Here is a 26,303-nt window from a genome sequence, read left to right as displayed (position 1 = left end):
ACCACAAACAATCCTTTCCCACGCCTACTTCCCGAAACTGTCTGCCAAACTCTTCACTTCTGCAAAGAGCTGATTGCCTCAATCCTCCCCTCTTGACAATACTGCTCTGTTAAAGTCTAGTCTCATCTTCCCCTCCCCTTCCCTTCTGCCGGGTGCTGCCTGTCAGAATCCTTCCTCCCTATACAGAGCTATACCAGTCAGCCCTTGCCTTCCACTCAGAGCTATCTATCATATTCTTTTGTCTCTTCCTCCCACCCAGAGCTGAGCTACTTACATAAGTTTCTTTTTTGTAGAAGAGCTTTTTCTTTAAATAGACAGTTCCTGATCTTAATTACTGATACGCAGGCAAAATTCAGTCAAAATGTTTTGTCATCAAAAATGTTCACTACAGTTCAACATAATTTTTCTGCTAACTACATCAGGTAAGGAAATTTAAACTTAAATACATTTTTAACTTTATGTATTAAATTCTTCGGGTTAATTTTAACTTTCACAAAGTGTAGAGGAGGTGATATCAGTTTAGCTGACCATTTTACAACCATACAATTTTCCTTCCCATTTAACTTGATGGGCAGCCGTTGTGATATCCACTGCTTTATGCAATCTTCAAAAGTTTACATTACCCCTATACATTTAATTTCCAAAGGAAATTTGGAAACAGAGGTTATTTAATGAATTATAAATTGGGCAGGAAGATTTTCTATTGCATTAGCTGTTGTTACAAATATTGATTACAGTTACTCAAACATTTCTCTTGTATCTTATGCTGTTGTTTCTGTTTTATGAAATTACACCCTTAAGTGTGCCCTTAATTTACCTTCAAAACCTAAAAGTGCACAATATTCATATATCTGTTAACCATGCAATTAATTTGATATTCCTAATATAAATTCTTTCGTGTTCAATATTTAATTTAAAAGTTTGTTTAAGTTACTCCTAAAAGATTATTATAATTCAAATTTGTACTTCTGAACATTAATAACTAAAACATCACTGAATCAGGATTGCCAACTTACACTGTTTAAAGGCATTTATTTCTAGATATTTATATTGAAATTTAAATTTACATTTTCAATGGTAATTTTGTAAATTACACTTATACATTCCTTGAAAAGGAAGGAATATAAGTCTCTTCAAGTTCAGGTTTCTCAAGATAACATTGATGAGATTAACATTTGGAACCAAGTCAATCCACTATGGCAGGTTTAATAATACGATACACTGTAAGCATATTTGTGGCAATTCTAGCTACTGTGGATAATTTATCCTAAAGGGGTGGAACTGTTAGTGGGGCCTGGGAGTTTTCTCAATCAGTTCCAGATACCAGTTAAGCTAATGTCTTTAGTCCTGGCTGGAGAAGCAGTGGGAACTTACCAGTACTCGCAGCTGTCAGACTGTGGGATGTAGTTAATTGAACTCCAGGAGGAATCCTGCACACATTTGGAGTTCTCTAAGCTTTGCACCTGCCAACCTGTATCAAAGCCCTTTGGACCGGTTACTTTATCGATGTCCTTCATGTGGAAGAGTCTGTACCCTGTATCAGGCTAACAGAAACTCCACTCTGGTGGATTTCTCAGTAGTTTGGATTGATGATGGGTTTTCTTGCATGTCAGAGATCAGTTGATCATAAACAAATTAATATATTTAAACAGTTTTATTCTTTAATCTACAGGTCCGTTTCTTACAGAAAGTAGTGACACTGGAGAGAATGTTTATGGTGAACTTGGGAAGTCAGTGTTTTTAAATGTTCGGGATCAAAACTCTAATGATTACCATGAGATTAAGTGGAAGAAAGGAGACACAGTAGTTGCACGATACAAAAATAATCAGTCTAAGACCTATGGTGGTAATGCAAATAGATTAGAAGTTTCTCCAAATGGGACTTTGACATTTAAAATCGGGGAAAAAACTGACGAAGGAAAATATAATTTTGAAATATATAACAAAGATGGAAAACTACTATCTACTCAAGAATTTAAATTGCATTTACTTGGTGAGTTTATTTCATTTAAACCTTTCTTTGTTAGAGTTCAGCCCAAAGCCTCAGGCAAAATTCATTGGGTAAAAGTAGGGGATTCCAAATCCTTTGGGGTAAAGAATCTATTTCAAGTAATTAGGGCATTGTAAATTTGGGGAAATATTCTCCGAGTTATGATTAGCCATGCACTACAGAAACTCCAAATCCCTTTGAATCCTGAAGCAGCACCCACAACATCAACCTGTCAACATGCATTTGCACACAATGTACATGATGTTAATACTTTGTATTATGTGAAAAGTTCTATTTATATGCATGATAGTGGAGATCTGGTACTTCAAGATTTGTAGGTGGGTGGGGGATAATGGCATTGACACCATCTGAACCACGTCAGTGGGGTTGCAAATCGATCTGAGTAAATATGACACTGTCACCGTAATGCTGATGCAGTTTAGATGCTTGTATTGTACTGGTGCAGAGTTTAGTGCTATTCTCCTGGAACTGGTACTGCTCTGGTAGGGATCTGAAATTGGCATTGATACAGATATGGGTTTGGTACTGCTATCACTTGTGTATTGGTGCTAGACTGGTAATGTAACTGTCATGGAACTGTTCTGATGTCGGTCTGGTGCAAGCACACTGGTACCGGTGCATATAGTCCCTCTGTACTGGACTTGCACTTAGATGCTTTTGTTATATTGGATGGTGATGTCTTGGAGCTGGAGCATTCCAGTTCTGTATTACAGGCAAAGTTTACATTTTGAACCATCTATTCTGCATTCTGGCTATCTCAAAAAAGAGTCTACGCAGACCCTTGTGATGTTCATCATGTCATTACACAACAAATTACAGGACATTGAATCCTAAACCAGCAGATTTAAGATGGTTTCTAGGCAAACAAGGGCCAAAATTTAAGGAACACTTTTTTGAATGGGTTTGCACCGAATTGCAAGTAGTTCCGAGTACTTACTATAAACCAGGAGCAAAATTTAAGGCTGCTTTGCCCCACAATGTATAATATACTGGTAACTGGAATATCAGATGCTATACCAGTATCTGTACTCTTAATCTTAATCCAAACTTTGTTCTGTTCTACATTATGTTCGCTGAATATCTAAGTTCTTTATTGGAATACTTTAGTGAATTCTATCAAGCCATTTCTTTCTATTCATTGTGTGGTTGAACAGTACTTTTTAACTAATTGAAAAAGTTAAATTTGGATTATTTTTTACCACCTCCAAGAACTATACTTGATCAGTTGGTCTAGATGTACAATAATGAAGAAAATAAGATGTTCAGAATTTTATGGTGAATAGCTCTTTTCTGATAGCAATTCTAAGGTGGTCAATATGATTAATAGGTTGGCTTTCATTATTTTTATCTTAATTTATTTTATGTCACTGGGTTTTCTTCCGGAATCTTTTTATCTCAAAAAGTTCCCCACACATCCTGGTGCCAGCTTCTTTTTGAACAAATTTCATGTCACTGTGCAAATTTGTCAGCCAAGATCTATGAATCAAAATTAGGAGGAATTTTTCATGATCCCTGCCACAAGTGGTAACCTAGAGACTGCAGGCGGTTTATCAGGAAGCCACAGGTGCACTGCACTTTTCTGTACATTGATTGCAAGTGCACATAGTAAACTCTAGCGCTAGTAGAAAGCATGCTGCAAGTGTGAAATAAAAACAGAAAATGCAAGAATTGAACAACTTTCAAACTAAAGTCTGTCTCGTGTTCTGATGAAAGATTATGTCTGAACTAAAACCCATCATTCTCTTTTTTGGGATGTCAAACAGAACTACTTTGTATTTTCAATTTGTTTAGTTTTTGCAAAGTCTAAAGTTGTAGTTTATATACAATATGGACTTTCAAATTTCCCCTGTATATCCTTCAAATGTTAACATGTAGATCACAGGGAATGTATGCTGCAGACTTAGATTTGTGACCAAAAATCTGCAATACTGATGGGAAGCAGTTGACAAAGGATCTAGCTGGATCAGAGAGTTCTGCTCATGTTAGCTGGAATCACAAAGCTAAAGTTACTTGATCATGATAAATAAACATCAGAAGCCTGAAAGTAAATTATTTCCTTAAATTCACTTCCTGTTATTTGCTCCATGTAATATTTTCCTTCAAAATATGGTGAAGTTTAGCTTATTTCCAATTTCACAGTTTGAATTGGTCACTGAGCATCAAACTTCACTTGTTCAGTTGCTCTTATCAACTTTATTTATTGATTTAACAGATCATTGATGGTGGAGTGTAAAATTTGGAATTCTATCACTAAGACTAACTAAAGTGCAGAGCTCCTTTTTAAGTTCACCTCCAGCTGTAATATTTACACAGTGATACTTTGACATTTTGTTGAAGATTATTTTGTGCATTGTGGTTGGCTTTTGCTTCCTCTGTGGATGTCCCCTGATGTCAGCGAAATAGTAAAACAGCTTCAAGTTAGGTAGAACAATGCACATCAACAAATTTATGTTTTGGAAGGCCTCTTGGTTTGATAACAAATAATTTTACATGACTTAATGATAGATTATAGAGAAATTCTGAGTGTGCAGCTCAAAAGCATTAGCCTTTTAATTACCCCGCAAACTACTGATTTCCACCATGTCTTCAAACTAACAGTTCAAAACCTTGATAGATGTGATGCACTTGCTTTAGTTGTGATTGGATTAAATAAATGAAGGTTATTCTAAGTAATTTTTATTAGGGTATCGTTAGCTTTTATAGCTAAAGGTGCCTAGTACGGTTTATTGTGCATGTAATTATGGACAGGTTAAAGCTTATGATATTAAGGTGAATTGTTGTGCAGTCCATATCACAAGACAATTATTATTCATCACTACTATCTACAGAGACTAATTTCTACAACTATGAGACTATATTTAGAATTACAAAGAAATTATAACATCGAATCATGCTGTTCAGCCCAACCAGCCCGTATTGATATTTATTCTCCAAATGAGCATCAGCCCAAATCTCATGTTCCCAGATTATTCCCACATCCCTTCATCCCCTGCTCTTCATGCCGACTATCCAACTTATTCTTAAAAATAACACGGGCCTGAATTTTATCTTTGGCAGGCGCGTGTGATCAGTGGGCCCAGGAGTGGTCGGGAAACGGGCCCCCCGACCGCAATTGGTCCTCGATTTCATGCTGGTCGACCAATTAATGGCCAGCCAGCATGAAACACGCGCTAAAAAGCTCAGCGCTGCTAGAGTGGGGGTGGGAAGAGGGTGGGCGATGATGTTTCTGCGGGTGTGGGTGAATGCTGCGAGAAAGCTCACTGAAGGGAGCTGCAGACCTGAAAATGATCAACTAAAGGTTTAAAAAGCTTAAAAAAAATGTCCATGCATCACAATCAAGCACCTGAAAATATAGCTGATAAAAATGCTGTCCCCAGATAGTTATTTTTATTTTATTTCGTAATGGAAATTTCATCCCGCCCTTGGATGAGGTTTGATGAAAAATGCCGGCCTGCCTGGCTGACTTGCCTGTCCGCCAACCATAAGGTTGGATTGGCCACGAGAAATTGGAGACAATTGCGCTGTTAATGAGTTTAATTGCCCTCTTAATTGTCAACGGGTGCCCTTCTGGCTTTTGCACCCACCTGCCGAGCGAAATATCGTGCAAGTACGCAATGACATCGGGACACTTGTCCAATGTCAACTCACGCATTTTTATGCCCGATTGGATCGGGCACGCGCCCACCCAAAGGACGTAAAACTCTGCCTGTGGTGTCTGCCGTGCCACCTTCATTTGTCCCTTCTTGGATAATTCTTCCACCTCCCATCCACTGCCACCTCACTAATCCAACCCCTCACGACGCTTCACCTTTCCAGCGCTACTGTCATGTCAAGGTTCAATCCTTGTTGAATATGTCCATAACTACTCTGCACATCCTTTCCCATTCTCAAAGGGCCCACTGAAGCACTGTCATTACCTCCTAACATACAAGCACTGTTAGAATCTTAGTTGAGTCCAGTAACTTCTAAAAAGAAATTTGAATTCCTAGTTGTTAATTGAAAATACCACACAACAAGATTCCACATTTTAAATTAAAACTTTTACAGTGACAAATGTCAAAACCAAACAAGCACCATGTCTTGTAAGCACATATACTTTAAACCAATGTTCTGAACAGAGCTTTCCTCATTCTATCTTTAATTTCAACCAAGAATCCCTTTCTACATTAGTTTCATGAGTGGTCATTCAGTTCTCCTGGATCAAAACCAAGGTGTGTCACAGCTTGCAGTAATTCACTCTGATTCTCCTTAGTTTCAGTACTATCCTCCAAGGTGGGGGGTTTTCTGGGGATCCTCCCTCTGCATCCAGCTCGGCAAACTCTTCAGCCCTACTTGAACCTCTCACGAATTTGGACTTCTGCAGCCTGAGCCTCATTTGCATCCTTGCCCAGTGACTCCAAATCAGAAATAACCCTGGTTCCTGAGCACCTCTTGTCCTGGCTGATGGCAGGTTCTATCCCTGCCTGCTTCAAGCAGCCCTGGGCACAGGGTGCCCCCTTACAGATGCTCCCAGGCTGCCTGCCTCACACACGGTGAAAACAGATATATTAAAAACAAAGGAACCTTCCTATCTCCACAGACCATCTGCATGGCAATGTGACACACATGGCCTGTTTCCAGATAGAAACCCAGATTAATTATCCCTAACTTCAAACCGTCTCTTGTTTACCAGTTGCCTTCAAACTATTTTTGATCTAGGGAATTTACATGAATAAAAATGACAATTGCCCAACGAAAAATAATCTTATCATATACACATTTGTAACAACACCCCCAAATGCCCCATGGTTCTTTCTTGCTAACATTCTACATTGCATTACCATTTGGATTAACCTTGCCAACCTCCTTCCTATCAAGCTCACCTGAACACCCCCCTACCTTTTGTTCTCTACCATAGGAACAAGACTAGGCCATTCAGTTCCTTAAATCTATTCCACCATTCAATTAGATCATGGATGATCCAAGGGTCCAGTTTAGGTGCAGAGTTGCCTCAGGTGTTAGCCCAAAAATATGGAGCAACAATGGATCAATTTAACTGCCCTTCTTCACATTTTCTTCCAGGAAATCCATTGATATGCAAAAAAGGTCCTTGACATTCATGTGGACAATTGCAATGATATCCTGGCTTTCTAACTGAGTCATCCTCCCTCCTTTCTTCCCACAGCCTCTGCACTTATGAACCACAGTGATTTCAATCTTCATCTAAAAGACCCTTGCTCTCCCTCTTCTGAATGCACCAATCTTCTGTCCTCCCTGTACCTCTCCCTTCATATAAACTGGCTGACCCATAACATGGCCAACTCCTCAACCTTGCCATCTGTAGGGGCCACTCTACCCTCCATGGTTTTGATTACAAACAAGGCCATGTTTGATCATTTCTTTGTACCCCTCATCATATTCCCCAATCCCTTTCAACCCCACTTCTATCTGCGCCTATCACTGGAAAATCCCTCTCCAAGTCACTTACAATTGCACTTTCAAACTTCCGACTGCTTAACCTTTTGGCCGTCAATTTGCAATGATGCTTCTGTAGCTATCAACCTGATTAACCCCTCACAGACCTCCATTTCTGATGCCCTCATCCCCAGGAAAACCTTTACTGTCTCTCTCATTGTGGTCATTCCCTCCAACCTAACCCTGAACCCTAATCTTCCCCTAGTTTCAAACCAATCACCCCTCATACACTCTTCAAGATTATCATGTCCATGAAACCCAACTCCCGCTCCCTTGGGCCAAACTTACTAAACTGCAGACCACCCAACTTCCTCATCTAGCCCCCATGTTAAGTGACATTGTATATGGTTCCTGTCCCCTCTCTTTGAAACCACTGCCTCACCCTGCTTCATCAACACCATCTCGCTCTTTCTGCTTTTGCAAATTCTCCCACTTCTAACCTCTCTTTCCTCTTGAAGGTTCTTGAGCATGCTGTTGCCTCCCACATCTGTACCTAACTTTCACATTACACCATGTTTCAATCTCTCCAATCTGCTTTCTGACCCTGGCACAACACCAAAATAACCCAAAGAAATGAATTGCTCAGTGACTGTCACCATGGTGCATTATTTCTCTTCATCATCCTCACCCAATCTTTAATAGCCTTTGATGGGATTAAACATACAATGCTCCTCCATAGTCCTGCTCAGTGTGACTGTCCTTGTTGGATCCAGTTGTAGACAGAGCATTTCCAACAACAGTTCCTGTCCTGCTCTGCATCCCAACATCCTAAGTCCCCCCAAAAAGTTATCCTTGGTCCCCTCATTTACACAATGCTGCTTGGTAGCAGCATCTGCAGACATAGGGTCAGGTTCCATCATTTTGCTGATTACATCCAGTTGTACGTCACTGCACCATATCTCTCTATGTCCTTTCTCCCTCTGTTGTCAAACTGCTTTCCCGACAACCAGTCTCGAATCAGCTGCAGTGTCCCCCAGTTAAACATTACGAAGACTGAAGACATCATCCTCAATCCCTCTGACAAATCCAATGTCTTTGCGATTGATTCCATTCCCATCAACCATGTCAGATTGAACCAGGTTGTTTGCAACATTGTCATGCTATCAGTTCGCAAGCTGAGCTTCTGACCCCATACCCTCTCTGTCACAAATGTTACTTTCTTCCACCTCCATAGCATTGCTTTCCTCCACCCTTACAATAACCTTTCTGCTGCTGACACTCTCATCCCTGCCTTTGTCACCTCAATGATTCCAATGCTCTTCTAGTGTCCTTCCTGCCTTCCACTCTTGGTAACCATTAACTCACCCAAAACATTGCAGTCTATTTCCTCTTCCAGGCCGCTGTGCTTGCCAACCTATGATGGTTCCTGGTTGCCCACCACCTATATTTTAAATTTCTCATTCTTGTGTTTAAACTCTTTCATGTCCTTGCCCTTCTCTATTCATGTAAAGTACTGCAGCCTTCTTGCCACCCCATGTTCCCTGTTCCTCTGACTCTGGCCTTTCACCCCACTCATCCCTGTTCATTCCACCATTGATCACCATGCCTTTAGTTGTCTGCCTAACTCCCTCAGCTGCTCTACCTCCCTCACCTCCTTTAAAACTCACCAAACATTTGGTCACCTCTCCTAATATCTGCTCCTTTGGCTTCTCATTCATTTAATTCTGATTACGCTTCAGTAAAGGCATGATGTTTGCTGCTGTTTCTTGGTAGAACATTTGCAGATAAGAGGTGTGATGGAAATAAAGTTAGCACCATTTGTGATTGTTCAAAGCATTTGTTGCTATAACAACATTTTCTTTTATTAATTCCTGCATACAGTAAAGAGCCAGTGCTGTGTTAGCCAGGATAAATACATTACAATCACTATAAAATTGAACTCACCCACTCTGCTGCCCACACCCCACCTCGTACCAAGTATCATTGACCCATTACCCTTTTGTTCACTGGCCTGCATTGGCTCCTGAGCTGAGAATATCTTGATTTTAAAATTCTCATTCTTGTTTTCAAATCCTCTGAAGGCCTCAACCTCCATATCTCTATAATAACATCTATCCCTACAACCCTCCTTCTGTGCTGTAATGATTCCATTCTATGAACCCTCTGAAATCTTTACACTCCTACAATTCTGGTCTCTTGCACATTCCCAATTTTAATCATTCGACAATTGATGAGGCCCAACACCCTGGGCTTCTACCTCTAACCCTCTCCCAACTCTCTATCTCCCACTTGTCCCTTAAGATGCTCCTCAAAACCTATCTCTTTGACCAAGATTTGGTCATCTATCTTAATATCTCCTTACGTGGCTCAATGTCTATTTTGTTTGGTAATGCTCCTGTGACATGCATTGAGATTTTACTGCATTAAAGGTGCTATAAAAATAATTGTTAGCATTGTTTTTGTTGTAGATTATTTGTTTATTATGTAAACTATCTTTCTCTTTCAGTGCGTGTCTCAAAGCCAGTCTTGAACTTGAGGTGTAATTCTTCAGAATGGGTCAATATAACCTGTAAAGTGGAGAATGGAACGAGTTTCACTTTGAAATTATCTGGTGACTCACTAAATGAAACAGGCACTGACAGATATTTAAACAAGATGCAACACTTGGAAAAGACTGGAAGTATGAAATATGTCTGTGCTGCTAGCAATAAGATTAGTAACGCCAAAGATTCAGGAGTGGTTGACTGTTCAGGTAAATGCAGATTAATATTTTATAGTGACAGCTGGTTGGTTCTTGCGCTAGTCTTTACAAATATTGTCTGATAATGGGAAATAGATAGAACTGGCTCCTATGCATTCAACTTCACCTGATATTACAGGAATGTGTTAACCTGGGGAAAATTTTCCCCACTTGTGGTGGGGGGAGTGGGGAGAGTGCTGGGGCAAGCGCAGATGGGCGCTCGCCATCACCTTCTCAAGGGCAATTAGGGATGGGCAATAAATATTGACCTTTCCAACATCCTGTAAATTAATTAAACAATTGGAAATGGAAATGAAGTAGTTTCCATAAAGGGAAGCTGACTTCAAGACTGAAATATCAACCAAACCAAAATTCCATTTGACATCCTTGGTCAAATAACATATTGTCAATAAAGAAATGCAGTTCATAATTCTCACACTGGAGTTTAGATATAATCACTTTGTAAATGTCCTTTGCAGCTTTCAATTTGCATTGATTTGATACCAAAATTCAAAGTATGACTTTGTACATTGATCTTACTTTCTTGGTCTGTTTCTCCTTACTTTATACTACACCACTCACCATCCCTTCCTGATGGAGAGAGCAGGCTCCATTACTCTGATGAACAATGGGCATATATCTAGATTCTATCATCACTCATTGAGGTCAATTTTGACTTTGGATGGTTAGCGAACCAGCCTGCCATAATTGAGGCCAGCAGGTTTGGTGAGTTGGGGTATGGGGAGGTGGGGAATGATTCCAGGGTAGGCCAAGGATGAGCCTGCTGTAGTTTTGTGGATCCAGGAGGAGAACCTGTGCTCCTTCTGGATCTACACACAAAAAAAATTCTCATGAGTGTTAGCATCCAGGCAAAATTGACATTTTTAGGATCCTGATTTACATGGGAAACTGGCCTACTAGTTGTTTCAGGCAGGCATGCTAGATGCCCAGCAGTAAGCCTTTGACAAAGTTATATCAGGCTTATTGTTGGGGTTAACAGGAAGTTGATTTAGGCCTCTACTGCTGTTAACGCTGGTCGTCCCATGTCAAAATGGGCCCACTGGCATTAGATACTGGAATAAGAACATGCCACTCATACATTTTTAATGTTGATTATAACAATGAATATTGCTATCTTAATATATTATCTGAATTAAAATGCTTAATATAATTTCATATCTTAATCTTAATTGCAATTCTGGTATTTCTGTCATGCAATATTTATTGTTAAATTTTTACTGTGTGGCTTTGCAGACATTATTTATGCTTTCATTCATTCCTTTTTTATTTACAGAAAGTAAAACTCAAATCATGAGTTTTAATAAAATTATGATACTAGCAGGAGCAGCAGGACTGGTAACCATCTTAATAATCCTAGTGGTTTATTGCATTCGAAGATGTCATCGACAGAGAAGGGGAGATGGTAAGTAATAGTATGGCTCTGTGAACCAAAGACATACAAATTGCCAAGAAAACTGTCAAATATTGATTAACCTCTTCAAAAAGTTGCTACCGTTCCAAAAAAAGCTGACAATTCACAAAATGGCCCTGAATATAACACCACACCATACAGGAAATGGATTAACACGGCCCTGTAGTTAAGCTATAAGCAGGCAAGTATTGTATATTCTGTCACACTCTGGACTCGAGCATGTTAAATAGTGGAGAAGCTTTAAGGAGTCAGGCAGTGAGCCACTCATCTCAGAACACCCAGACATTACCTTACCCTTAAAAAATTTGCACAACAAGGTCCTGGTGTTGTGATGACTGTCATCCATTAATCTCCACCGATTTCCTCCTATATGTCAAGTATTATTAAATAGACCCCATGTTGAGTCAAATATCTAGTTGAATACTGTCTTGATGTTTAGGGCAGTGAGCTACTCACATTTATTGCCAATGAACTGAATAACTTGGCTGCTCCTTCCAATGACTGCAGCAATGTCCTGAGTTAATCTTGGATTTCTATGAGTAAAGCTAGTTTTTAACATTTTATATGTAACGAGAGAATTAAAGAAGCTAATACTAAGCTAAATTACAGCTGAACATGTTAATCAGACCTCTGGAATTCTGTCCATGTTTGGACCAAGGCTATAATAAGCTCAGGAGTCAAGTGGTCCAGACAGAACTCAAACTGAGTATCAGTCAGTAATCAGGTTATTGCTGAGTAACCACCGCTTAATAGCACTGTCAATGACACCCACCATCGCTTTGCTGCTGATTGAGGGTAGCCTGATGACGCAGTAATTGGCTGGATTGGATATGTCCTGCTTTTTGTGGACAGGACATAACTGGGCAATTTTCTACATTGTCAGGTAAATGCCAGTGTTGTAACTGCAGTGGAATATCTTGGCTAGGGGCATCTGATCCTTTGTTTGTGGGATTTCTTCTGTCAATCGCATGTTACTTCCATGCTTCCTCATGCATGCATTCCTGTTTTGTAGTTTCACAGGTTGGCACCGCATTTTTAGATATGCCTGGCACTGTTCCTGGCATGCTTCCTGTACTCATCATCGGGGTCGATCCCCTGGTTTAATGATAATAGTAGAGTGAGGGCCATGAGGTTACAGATTGTGGTTCAGTACAATTCTGCTGCTACTGATGGCCCACAATGCCTCCTGGATGACCAGTTTTGAGCTGCAAGATGTGTTCTGAATTTATATCCCATTTAGTGCCTCACAGTATGATGGAGGGTATTCTCAGTGCCAAAATGGAATTTCGCCTCCACAAGGACTGTGTGGTGGTCACTCCTACCAATACTCTCATGGACAGATGCATCTGCGACAGGTAGATTGGTCAGGGCAAGGCAAAGTAGGTTTCTGCCCCATGTTGGTTTTCTCACCACCTGCAGCAGGCTCAGCCTGTAACACGTATCCTTTAGGACTTGGTCAGCTCGGTCAGTAATGGTGCCGCTGAGCCACTCTTGGGAGAGGATTCTTTCCTCCTCGGGCAGGCTCAGCAGGGGCAGGCCAGGGGCGATCGGGAAGCTGACCACAGCCCGCTACCAGGGCTGGACCAATTAAGGCCTGCCCAGCATTAAACATGCATGGCAGCGCTCAGCGCTGCAAGTGTTGGGGGGGTGGGCAGGGAGGAGGGTGAGCGCAAGTTCACACATGCGCACAAGTGCGCGCTGGAAAAGCTCCCTGAGGCACAGAGCTGCCTCAGGGAGGTGAAGAGTTTAAAACATTAAAAATAACGATTTTAAAAATGTTACAAAACATGTCCCCTCATGTGACTCTGAGCAGGGATATGCTATTAATGAAATGTTAAAATTTTATTTTATTTTTATTTGGTGTTGGAAACTTCATCCCACCCGTGGATGAGGCTTCCTAAAAAATGCAAAGGCCGCTTGGCCTTTTCGGCTGCCCGCCAACCGTACGGTTGGATGGGCAGCAAAACATTTCTTTCAATTATAACTTTAATGGCCTTAATAGGCCTTTTAATTGTCAGCAGGCACACTGCTGACTGCGGCATGCGCCCATCTACTGAAATATCACGTGAGTGGGCGATGACGTCGTGACACTCGCCGACGACATCAGGCGTCATTTTGTGCTCAGTCGGGCTGGGTGCACACCACCCAATGAGCGTTATATCCTTTCCTTGGTGATGGGCATTGAAGGCCCCCACCAAGAATAGATTCTGTGTCCTTGCCACCCTCAGAGCTTCCTCCAAGTGATGTTCAACATGGAGGAGCACTGGTTCATCAGCTGAGGGAGAGAGGGGTATGTGATAATCAGCAGGAGGTTTCCTTGCCCATGTTTGACCCAATGCCATGAGCCTTCCTGGGGCCCAGAGTCAATGTTGAGGACTCCCAGGGCAACTCCCTCCTGACTGTATACCACTGTGCCGCCACCTCTGCTGGGCTTGCCCTGTCGGTGGGAAAGGACATTGCCAGGTATGGTGATGGAGGAGTCTGAGATGTGGGCTGTATACTATGATTGTGTGGGTATGACTATGTCAAGCTCTCCCAATTTGGGTACAAGTCTCCAGTTATTAGTGATGGGGACTTTGCAGGGCCAACTGGGTAGGATGTGCCTTTATCACTCCCATGTGTCTAGGTCGTGCCAGGTGGTCATTTGCTTTTGTTCTTTTTTGAGTTTTCTGTAGTGGTTTGATATAACTGGATTACTTGCTAGGCCATTTCCGAGGGTATTTAAGAGTCAATTATATTGTGTGGGTCCAGAGTCGCATGTAGGCCAGACCAGATGAGGATGGCAGATTTCCTTCCTTAAAGGACATGAGTGAACCTAATAGGTTTTTACAACAATCCCCTAGTGTCATGGTTCTGTTGCCAGTCTTTTTATTCACGTGTTCCCAGATTGTGCCCAAGTCCAATTTCTAGATCATCCTCTCTATCTCAAAGAACACCCATTTCCACCTCCTTAACAACATCTGTCTTGACCTCTGCTTCAGCCTTTATCACCTCCACGCTCAATTATTCCAATGGTCTGCTGGCTGACCTTCCATCCTCCACCTTCCTAAATCTCAACTGATTCAAAACTGCTGCCCACATCCATAGGCAATCCTGATGTGTATTTGGGTTTGGATTAATACCTACATTCAGAGCTGATATTGAATGTCTGTGTGAGCCTGTACCAAGGTCTGGGGATATGCCAGTGCTAAGAGTCAGACTGATTACTGACTCACTTTTAAACATAAAAGACTCTCAAAGAGAACAGTGAAAACTGATTGCAATAACAGATATTTATCTCGTCCACTTTCTTAATTCAAAGATTCATGGTATCTTTTGCCTGCATTTACCATATTCTTTTCTGCCTTTTTATTATCAAGATCAAGCACAAACAATAAAAACAGCAATATATTGAGAAAGAGGACAAGTACATTATTTATAAACTGTTACAGACCCAGCCACTGTGCTATAGTGCTGACCACTCATCTCACCCATGCTGAACATCATTTTATTCATCATCCTAACCAGGGTCCACTCTGTAGACATCCATGCACAGGACATCCAAAATAGGCAGATGTATGAACCTGCAGTTAATTACAATTAGAATTAAAAGTGAGAACAAATGAAGAGTGTGGATGTATGTGTCTGTTAAGGTATGAAGGGGAAAGATGAAATCATCAGAGAATGCATCACTAAACCACAGGCAAGCAAGAAAGAAATATTGAGGGGACTCATCAGTAACAATACTTTGGAGCGGTTCGGTACAAACGAGTGGCTTGCTAGATTATTTCAGATGGCATTTAAAAGTTAAACACCTTGCCGTGGGTCTGATTGCACAATGTTCAGAACCACTGCTGATTTCTCAGTTACTGAAGCAATCCATGCCCATATATGTAGGAAGATCTGGACAACATTCAGGCTTGGGCTGATAAGTGGCAAGTAACATTCGTGACACACAAGTGCCAGGCAATGACCATCTCCAACAAGAGAGAGTCCAACCATCTCCCCTTGACATTCAGTGGCATTATCGTCGTTGAATCCCCTACTATCAACATCCTGGGAGTTACCTAACTACCTAGTCCACCAGGTAGCAAGCACAGGTAATTACTATTAAACTAGAGGGTTGCTGGCTCAGTCATTTAGTTCCAAAATGTTACATAAAAAATACATATGCCAAAAATATATAAAGCAGGAATGTTCCAGTTTGAGTCCCAGTCTGTGTTGTGTTAGACCATCTGTTTCTGGATTAGGGAATGGAAAATCAGCTACAGTTTCTCTTTTTTATATTCTTTCATGGGATGTGGGCATCGCTGGCAAGGCCAGCATTTGTTGCCCATCCCTAATTGCCCTTTAACTGGGTAGCTTGCTCAGCTATTTCAGAGGATAGTTAAGGGTCAACCAGATTGCTTTTGGTCTGGAGTCACATGTAGGACAGACCAGGTAAGGACGACAGATTTCCTTCCCTAAAGGACACTAGTGATCCAGATAGGTTTTTACAACAATCAATGATAGTTGTCATGGTTAGCATTACTAGCTTTATATTCCAGATTTTATTAATTGAATTTAAATTCCACCAGATTTGAACCAGGAGCATTACTAGTCCAGTTTCATCACCACTATACCACCATCTACCCCTGAGATCTGTTCTGTTCTTGATTATCATCTAACAAGTCTTGTTGGAAGCTTTGTGGTTGCTGAGTGAGAAGAGGTTTGATGTGGCTGTAAGAAGAGAATGTTTTAATTAAAAACAAAAATAAAAATACCTGTAAAAACTCAGCAGGTCTGACAGCATCTGCAGAGAGGGACACAGTTAATGTTTTGAGTCCGTAAGACTCTTCAACAAAACTAAGGAAAAATAAAAAAAAGGTGAAATATAAGCTGCTTTAAGCGGGGGGTGGGACAAGTAGAGCTGGATAGAGGGCCAGTGATAGGTGGAGATAGCCAAAAGATGTCATAGACAAAAGAACAAAGAGGTGTTGAAGGTGGTGATATTATCTAAGGAATGTGCTAATAGGTGACATTAAGGGTAGAAAGCAGGACGAGCAAGGTACGGATAGCCCTAGTGGGGGTGGGGTGGGGGGAAGGGATCGAACTAGGCTAAAAGGTAGAGATAAAACAATGGATGGAAATACATTTAAAAATAATGTAAATAGGTGGGAAAAGAAAAATCTATATAAATTATTGGGAAAAAGGGGGATCAGAAAGGGGGTGGGGATGGAGGAGAGAGTTCATGATCTAAAACTGATTAACTCAATGTTCAGTCCGGAAGGCTGTAAAGTGCCTAGTCGGAAGATGAGGTGCTGTTCCTCCAGTTTGTGTTGAGTTTCACTGGAACAATGCAGCAGGCCAAGGACGGACATGTGGGCATGAGATCAGGGTGGAGTGTTGAAATGGCAAGTGACAGGGAGGTCTGGGTCATGCTTGCGGACAGACCAAAGGTGTTCCGCAAAGCGGTCACCCAGTCTGCGTTTGGTCTCTCCAATGTAGAGGAAACCGCATTGGGAGCAGCGAATGCAGTAGACTAAACTGATGGAAGTGCAAGTGAAATGCTACTTCACTTGAAAGGAATGTTTGGGCCCTTGGATGGTGAGGCGAGGGGAAGTAAAGGGGCAGATGTTGCACCTTCTGCGGTTGCATGGGAAGGTGCCATGGGAGGGGGTTGAGGTGTAGGGGGTGATGGAGGAGTGGACCAGGGTGTCCCGGAGGGAACGATCCCTACAGAATGCCACCGGGGGGGTGAAGGGAAGATGTGTTTGGTGGTGGCATCATGCTGGTGTTGGCGGAAATGGCGGAGGATGATCCTTTGAATGCGGAGGTTGGTGGGGTGATAAGTGAGGTCAAGGGGGACCCTATCATGGTTCTTGGAGGGAGAGGAAGGTGTGAGGGCGGATGCGCTGGAGATGGGCCAGACACAGTTGAGGGCCCTGTCAACAACCGTGGGTGGTAAACCTCGGTTAAGGAAGAAGGAAGACATGTCAGAGGAACTGTTTTTGAAAGTGAAATCATCAGATCAGATGCGACGGAGGCGAAGGAACTGAGAGAGTGGGATGGAGTCCTTACAGGAAGTGGGGTGTGAGGAGCTGTAGTCAAGGTAGCTGTGGGAGTCGGTAGGCTTATAATGAATATTGGTGGACAGTCTATCACCAGAAATAGAGACAGAGAGGTCAAGGAAGGGAAGGGAAGTGTCAGAGATGGACCATGTGAAAATGATGGAGGGGTGGAAATTGGAAGCAAAATTAATAAATTTTTCCAGGTCCAGATGAGAGCATGAAGCAGCACCGAAGTAATCACCGATGTACCGGAGAAAGAGTTGTGGGAGGGGGCCGGAGTAGGACTGGAACAAGGAATGTTCCACATACCCCATTAAGAGACAGGCATAACTGGGGCCCATGTGGGTTTTAATTAAAATATGTTAAGAAAATGTGAAAATATTAATAGGCATTTCTGTAGACAGAAAAGGAGCATGAGGATGGTGAATCAGCCACACACTAGCTCGGATTCGGACTTGGGCTCTCAGGTCTGCTGAAATTCGCCAGTGGCCCCTATTGACAGGCAGATCAGTATGCGTGTGCAGAGAGAGAGATTCATTACAGTTTGCTTGTGGGGAGCGAGGGACTCATGGCAGTGCCTTGTTTTATTCACTCATGGGATGTGGGCGTCGCTGGCTAGGCCAGCATTTATTGCTCATCCCCAATTGCCGTTGAGAAGGTTGTGCTGAGTGTAAAATGACGTGTGATGATGTCGGGCGAGCATCCCGACGTCATTGCGCACTTGCGCGATATTTCAGTTGGCGGGCGTGCGCCGGATTTTGCAATGCGCCCGCCAACAATTAATAGGCCTATTAAGGCCATTAAAGAGGTAATTAAAAGAAATTTTTCGCTACCTGTCCAACCTTACGGCGGGCAGGCATGCGTAAAGGCCAAGGGGCCTTTGCATTTTTTAGGAAACCTCATCCACGGGCAGAATGAGGTTTCCAACAGCAAATAAAAATAAAATAAAAACTTTAAAATTTAATTAATAACATGTCCCTGCTCATGTGACATGAGGGGACATGGTTTATAACATTTAGAAACATTTATCTCTTTTGAAAAGTGTTCATCCACCTTAGGCAGATCTGTGCCTCAGGAAGATATTCAAGCGGGCAATCATGCACATGCGCAAAGTTCGCACTCACCCTCCTCCCCGCTGTACGCTCACATTTCACGCTAGGCAGGCCTTAATTGGCCCGCCAGTGTAATATCACAGTCCGGCCCCGAGTGCAGGCGGCAGGCAGCTTCCTTAACGCCCCCGCAGAGTCTGCCTGACAAGGGAAAAATCCTCCCCAGTGTCTGTGGTATGACAGTGAGGAGTTTATTACAGTGTGTGTGATGGAGAGGGGTTGATTCCAGTGAGTGTGATGGAGAGGAGCTGATTACAGTGCGTGTGATGGAGAGGAGTAGATTACAGTGTGTGTGAGGGAGAGGGGCTGATTACAGTGCGTGTGGTGGAGAGGAGTAGATTACAGTGTGTGTGATAGAGATCGGGTTGATTACAGTATGTGTGAGGGAGAGGGGCTGATTACAGTGTGTGAGGGAGAGGGGCTGATTACAGTGTGTGTGATGGAGAGGGACTGATTACAGTGTGTGAGGGAGAGGGGCTGATTACAACGTGTGAGGGAGAGGGGCTGATTACAGCGTGTGAGGGAGAGGGGCTGATTACAGTGTGTGTGAGGGAGAGGGGCTGATTACAGCGTGTGAGGGAGAGGGGCTGATTACAACGTGTGAGGGAGAGGGGCTGATTACAGTGTGTGTGAGGGAGAGGGACTGATTTCAGTGTGTGAGGGAGAGGGGCTGATTACAGTGTGTGTGAGGGAGAGGGACTGATTTCAGTGTGTGATGGAGAGGGGCTGATTACAGTGTGTGTGAGGGAGAGGGACTGATTTCAGTGTGTGATGGAGAGGGGCTGATTACAGCGTGTGTGAGGGAGAGGGGCTGATTACAGTGTGTGTGAGGGAGAGTGGCTGATTACAGTGTGTGATGGAGAGGGGCTGATTACAGTGTGTGTGAGGGAGAGGGACTGATTACAGTGTGTGAGGGAGTGGAGCTGATTACAGTGTGTGTGATGGAGAGGGGCTGATTACAGTGTGTGAGGGGGAGGGGCTGATTACAGTGTGTGAGGGACAAGGGGTGATTACAGTGTGTGTGAGGGAGAGGGGCTGATTTCAGTGTGTGAGGGAGAGGGGCTGATTACAGTGTGTGTGAGGGAGAGGGACTGATTTCAGTGTGTGATGGAGAGGGGCTGATTACAGTGTGTGTGAGGGAGAGGGACTGATTTCAGTGTGTGATGGAGAGGGGCTGATTACAGCGTGTGTGAGGGAGAGGGGCTGATTACAGTGTGTGTGAGGGAAAAGGGCTGATTACAGTGTGTGTGAGGGAGAGGGGCTGATTACAGTGTGTGAGGGAGAGGGGCTGATTACAGTGTGTGTGAGGGAGAGGGGCTGATTACAGTGTGTGTGAGGGAGAGTGGCTGATTACAGTGTGTGATGGAGAGGGGCTGATTACAGTGTGTGTGAGGGAGAGGGACTGATTACAGTGTGTGAGGGAGTGGAGCTGATTACAGTGTGTGTGATGGAGAGGGGCTGATTACAGTGTGTGAGGGGGAGGGGCTGATTACAATGTGTGAGGGAGAAGGGCTGATTACAGTGTGTGTGAGGGAGAGGGGCTGATTACAGTGTGTGAGGGAGAGGGGCTGATTACAGTGTGTGTGAGGGAGAGGGGCTGATTACAGTGTGTGAGGGAGAGGGGCTGATTACAGTGTGTGTGAGGGAGAGGGGCTGATTACAGTGTGTGATGGAGGGGGGTTGATTACAGTGTGTGTGATGGAGAGGGACTGATTACAGTGTGTGAGGGAGAAGGGCTGATTACAGTGTGTGTGAGGGAGAGGGACTGATTTCAGTGTGTGATGGAGAGGGGCTGATTACAGTGTGTGTGAGGGAGAGGGACTGATTTCAGTGTGTGATGGAGAGGGGCTGATTACAGTGTGTGTGAGGGAGAGGGGCTGATTACAGTGTGTGTGAGGGAGAGGGACTGATTTCAGTGTGTGATGGAGAGGGGCTGATTACAGCATGTGTGAGGGAGAGGGGCTGATTACAGTGTGTGTGAGGGAGAGGGGCTGATTACAGTGTGTGAGGGAGAGGGACTGATTACAGTGTGTGTGAGGGAGAGGGGCTGATTACAGTGTGTGATGGAGGGGGGTTGATTACAGTGTGTGTGATGGAGAGGGACTGATTACAGTGTGTGAGGGAGAAGGGCTGATTACAGTGTGTGTGAGGGAGAGGGACTGATTACAGTGTGTGAGGGAGAGGGGCTGATTACAGTGTGTGTGAGGGAGAGGGGCTGATTACAGTGTGTGATGGAGGGGGGTTGATTACAGTGTGTGTGATGGAGAGGGACTGATTACAGTGTGTGATGGAGAGGGGCTGATTACAGTGTGTGTGAGGGAGAGGGGCTGATTACAGTGTGTGTGAGGGAGAGGGACTGATTTCAGTGTGTGATGGAGAGGGGCTGATTACAGTGTGTGTGAGGGAGAGGGGCTGATTACAGTGTGTGTGAGGGAGAGGGACTGATTTCAGTGTGTGAGGGAGAGGGGCTGATTACAGTGTGTGTGAGGGAGAGGGACTGATTTCAGTGTGTGTGAGGGAGAGGGACTGATTTCAGTGTGTGATGGAGAGGGGCTGATTACAGCGTGTGTGAGGGAGAGGGGCTGATTACAGTGTGTGTGATGGAGAGGGACTGATTACAGTGTGTGTGAGGGAAAAGGGCTGATTACAGTGTGTGTGAGGGAGAGGGGCTGATTACAGTGTGTGAGGGAGAGGGGCTGATTACAACGTGTGAGGGAGAGGGGCTGATTACAGTGTGTGTGAGGGAGAGGGGCTGATTTCAGTGTGTGAGGGAGAGGGGCTGATTACAGTGTGTGTGAGGGAGAGGGGCTGATTACAGTGTGTGAGGGAGAAGGGCTGATTACAGTGTGTGTGAGGGAGAGGGGCTGATTACAGTGTGTGAGGGAGAGGGGCTGATTACAGTGTGTGTGAGGGAGAGGGGCTGATTACAGTGTGTGTGATGGAGAGGGACTGATTACAGTGTGTGAGGGAGAAGGGCTGATTACAGTGTGTGTGAGGGAGAGGGACTGATTACAGTGTGTGAGGGAGAAGGGCTGATTACAGTGTGTGTGAGGGAGAGGGGCTGATTACAGTGTGTGATGGAGGGGGGTTGATTACAGTGTGTGTGATGGAGAGGGACTGATTACAGTGTGTGAGGGAGAAGCGCTGATTACAGTGTGTGTGAGGGAGAAAGGCTGATTACAGTGTCTGAGGGGGAGGGGCGTGAGGGAGAGGGGCTGATTACAGTGTGTGCAATGGAGAGGGGCTGATTACAGTGTGTGTGAGGGAGAGGGGCTGATTACAGTGTGTGTGAGGGAGAAGGGCTGATTACAGTGTGTGAGGGAGTGGAGCTGATTACAGTGTGTGTGATGGAGAGGGGCTGATTACAGTGTGTGTGAGGGAGAGGGGCAGATTACAGTGTGTGAGGGAGAGGGGCTGATTACAGTGTGTGATGGAGGGGGGTTGATTACAGTGTGTGTGATGGAGAGGGACTGATTACAGTGTGTGTGAGGGAGAGGGGCAGATTACAGTGTGTGAGGGAGAGGGGCTGATTACAGTGTGTGTGATGGAGAGGGACTGATTACAGTGTGTGTTAGGGAGAAGCGCTGATTACAGTGTGTGTGAGGGAGAAAGGCTGATTACAGTGTCTGAGGGGGAGGGACTGATTACAGCATGTGTGAGGGAGAGGGGCTGATTACAGTGTGTGTGATGGAGAAAGGCTGATTACAGTGTGTGAGGGAGAGGGGCTGTTTACAGTGTGTGAGGGCGAAGCGCTGATTACAGTGTCTGAGGGGGAGGGGCTGATTACAGCATGTGTGAGGGAGAGGGGCTGATTACAGTGTGTGTGAGGGAGAGGGGCTGTTTACAGTGTGTGATGGAGAGGGGCTGATTACAGTGTGTGAGGGAGAAGCGCTGATTACAGTGTCTGAGGGGGAGGGGCTGATTACAGCATGTGTGAGGGAGAGGGGCTGATTACAGTGTGTGTGAGGGAGAAAGGCTGATTACAGTGTGTGAGGGAGAGGAGCTGATTACAGTGTGTGAGAGAAAGGGACTGTTTACAGTGTGTGATGGAGGGGGGCTGAGTACATTGTGTGAGGGAGAGGGGCTGACTACAGTGTATATGAGGGAGGGGGGCTGATTACAGTGTGTGATGGAGGGGGTCTGAGTACAGTGTTTTTGTGACAGGGCAGGAGAGTGGCTTCACTGAGTCTTCTGTCACTGGGAAATATGAAGGACTTGGCTGAAACCTACATGGTTACATAAAATAACATTTTTACAAAGTACTTTCAAGACAGATATATACATATTTATATGTTGTAAGATCAGTTGTGATCTTATTAGGTGAAATTTTATGGCAGCGGGATATTACGTTCCCGCCAAAGCCAATGGGATTTAGAATGTCTCGCCGCATTTCAGGGCCCCGTCCCCACCAAAACGGGGCTGTAAAATTCTGCCATTTAAATGATGGAGCATGTTCGAGTGGTATTATGTCTAATCTTGACCTCATTCCTTATGTTCCTATGTTCTGACCTGCACAAAGTGCTCAAGGCTGAATAGTGTGGATCGAACCATATCGCCAGAAAAAGAAGGCCTGGGAGATGTTTGGTGGATGAAAAAAAGGAAATTACTGGCACTTCTATACCCTGAATGGGAGGGCATTCAACAGATATACACAAAGTCAAACTGACCTACTTTAGGTGATTTGGTTAAAGCCACAGATTACTATTGATTATTTTGTATTCATTAAGACAATAAGAAACTATTGATGCTGCATAAGAACTGATTGCTTGCTTGTGCTGAGAGACATTTTGATTCTCTTTGCCCATGTGCCAATAATTTTTAAATAACATGCCCATCTTACTTTGAACCAAATCACTGACATCAGTTCAACCCAATTTAAATTGCTTTAGTTCTTGATAACTCACTTCTGTGCTCATTACTAAACTTAAGGCATACATGGTGAACTTGGTCTCTCTTTACCCTCAACATTTAAATGAGTTGAAACAGTTCAGAGTTTTGTCTGCAGCTTTGGAGTGAGGGTGTATCTATTTTTCCAGGAATGCAGAGCTGAAATTTGCTTTAATCTTTTGGCATACAAGTTACTATGACAAGGAAGATGGAGGGTGGGAGTGGAGCCAGGTTATATGGTCCTGCCTGTAAAGTTAAAGAAAAACACTTCTGTTAACCTGGGGAGGGTTATAATGACCATTTAGTGAAAGGATTTTTTAAATCCTAATTTCTTGATTTTCGCTTGTATGAACAAGTGTAACTTTGAATTAATTATTTTTTTTCTTCTTTCTGTTTAGTGGTGGAGAACACACCCCAAGCTGAGCTGAAAGCCCCCATAAGTTCCAGAGAACAGATGAAACAGCCAAGGCAACCAGTACCAAGACCTGGACAACACTTTGAAGAAAATATTGCACCAAAACTACAATCCCGAAAACCCGGGGAGAGAGGAGAAAGAATGAACAGAGGAGAGAGAGCACAACGAGGAGAGAGAGAGCACAGAGGAGAGACAGCACAGAGAGGAGTGAAAGGAGATAGAGCACAAAGAGGAGAGAATGCACAGAGAGGAGGGAGCGCACAAAGAGGAGATAGAGTGCCGAAAACTGAAAAGAGAGAACTGAGAGTAGACAGAGGGCCTGTGCCTCTCCCACCATGAAAAGTCATTGATGCTGACTAACAAAATTACTTTAGGAACATATTTTTTTTAGGTGGGAGTGTATATAAAGAAAAATCATTCCCGCAAATAAGAATATTATCTCCTCAAATGCTGTAAAATCATCATTTGTGCTTTTGCTACAGTAATGGGGTTGCAATTTCTACAGATTGCTTATAAAAATAATTTATTTGCACAACAATCTAATAACCATTAGTTTTACCAATTGATGTAAGAACTTTGTAACTTTATTCATAAATGTTTTTAACAAGAGATATAAATGTATGTAAGATAAGTAGCTGTGATTTGCTTTTGCTGAAGAGTATTCATTGCAGTCAGAACTAACAATAATCTGAATATTTGATATTTACTTCATTTTTATGTTTTCTGTTATGGAACAATAATGAGATTAAAATATTTAAATGTCTACCTTGCAATGTTTTTGACAATGAATATGGTAGAAACAGAGATGCTACTGGAGATAAAGGGAGGTAAAATGTCAGACTTAATGGGAATGTTGAGTTCAGCTTATATCAAGCAAAATTTTGTTTCAAACATGTCCTCCTCTCAAATTCAGTAGAGAACTTCAAATTTACCCGAGGGGAGTTAGAGCCTTTTTTTTTAACTCAGCAATGTGGTGTGGTCTTAATTGTGTTAGAGTATTAAATACAGAAATCAAAACACCGTCAGAATATTTGTCCCATCCACTTGAAAAGAGAAGGCTGAGAGGTGACTTAATAGAAGCCTTTAAGACTAGACAAGGAGAATATCTTGCCACTTGTGGGGGAAAATCAAAATGAGGGGCCATAAGATTAATATAGTCCCCCCAAGAGAAACTGGCATACCCAGAGAATGGTTATAGAATGTGAAACTCGTTAATAAGACAAGGAGTTAAGGTTAATGGCAGAGATGTATTTAAGGAGATATTAGATAAACATATAAGGGAGAACAAAATAAAAGGACGTGCTGACAGGATTAGGTGGATAAGAGCTGGGAGAGGCTTCTGTGGAGCATAAACACCAGCATATACCAGTTGAGATGAATGGCCTTTTACTATGCTGTAAATTCTATGTAATTATCCTGTTCCATTCCTTTGGAATTAAGGGACATTGTCTTCCTGAACAGATACTTCGGCAGTATTATTTTTTTGTTTAGAAACGATTAAAGCCAGGATAATAAATCTTTTTTGTTGTACCGTTTGTATGCATGATGCGTTGATGTTCATTAATATGATTTTCACCACGTAAAAGGTACTATAGATATTCTCTTGGGTTCAGTGGCACTGCCCTCTCCTTTAAACAGACTCATAGCTCTTATATGGCAGAATTAACTCATACCTAATTATGATTAGAGGTAAGGGAGTGTAACAATACAACTACTTTGTTTGCTGAATTAGTCACTTTGCATGTGCCCTCCTGCGCACTTCCCCAGTCTTCCATTTGAGAGGTTGATTAACACTTTAGCAAGGTGAGGCTAAAAATAGATTTATATGATGCTACAATCTTACAATCAGCAATGAAATAAGAATATAAGAAATAGGAACAGGAGTCGGCCAATTGGCCCCTTGAGCCTGCACTGCCATTCAATAAGATCATGGCTGATCTTCTTGTGTTTCGACATATTACCATCTAACCCGGATAATCTTTGATTCCCTTGCCTAACAAGAATCTAACTACCTCTGCCTTAAAAATATTCAATGGCCCCGCCTCCACCACTTTCTGAGGCAGAGAATTCCAAAGTCGCACAACCCTCAGAGAAAAGATTTCTCCTCATCTCTGTCCTAAAGGACTACCCCTAATTTTAAAACAGTGCCCCCTAGTTCTGGACTCACCCTCAAGAGGAAACATCCTTTCCACCTTGTCAAGGCTGTTCAGGCAAATGTTCAAATTAACAGTCATAACAAAAAGTCACTCTTTCCAACTTAACCTAGGCCTCTTCTTGTAAATAAAC

At 43.1% G+C, this 26,303-nt stretch overlaps 1 protein-coding gene across 1 annotated transcript; it reads left to right on the top strand.

The window, feature by feature from the left end:
- Nucleotides 1-122: 122 nt before the first annotated feature.
- LOC144691939 (T-cell surface antigen CD2-like) lies at nucleotides 123-25,552 on the top strand. The gene is made up of 5 exons (XM_078560506.1): nucleotides 123-422; nucleotides 1,673-1,993; nucleotides 9,912-10,157; nucleotides 11,440-11,568; nucleotides 24,001-25,552. Exons 1-5 carry the CDS (start codon nucleotides 362-364, stop codon nucleotides 24,354-24,356), a joined length of 1,113 nt encoding a protein of 370 aa, XP_078416632.1. The 5' UTR covers nucleotides 123-361; the 3' UTR covers nucleotides 24,357-25,552.
- The last annotated feature ends 751 nt before the right edge of the window (nucleotides 25,553-26,303 follow it).

Source organism: Cetorhinus maximus, chromosome 16 (genome assembly GCF_964194155.1).
Source record: "Cetorhinus maximus chromosome 16, sCetMax3.hap1.1, whole genome shotgun sequence".
Classification (NCBI taxonomy): Eukaryota; Metazoa; Chordata; class Chondrichthyes; order Lamniformes; family Cetorhinidae; genus Cetorhinus; species Cetorhinus maximus.
The sequence above is the reverse complement of the archived record's forward strand: the minus strand, read 5'-3'. Positions and strand labels throughout refer to the sequence as shown.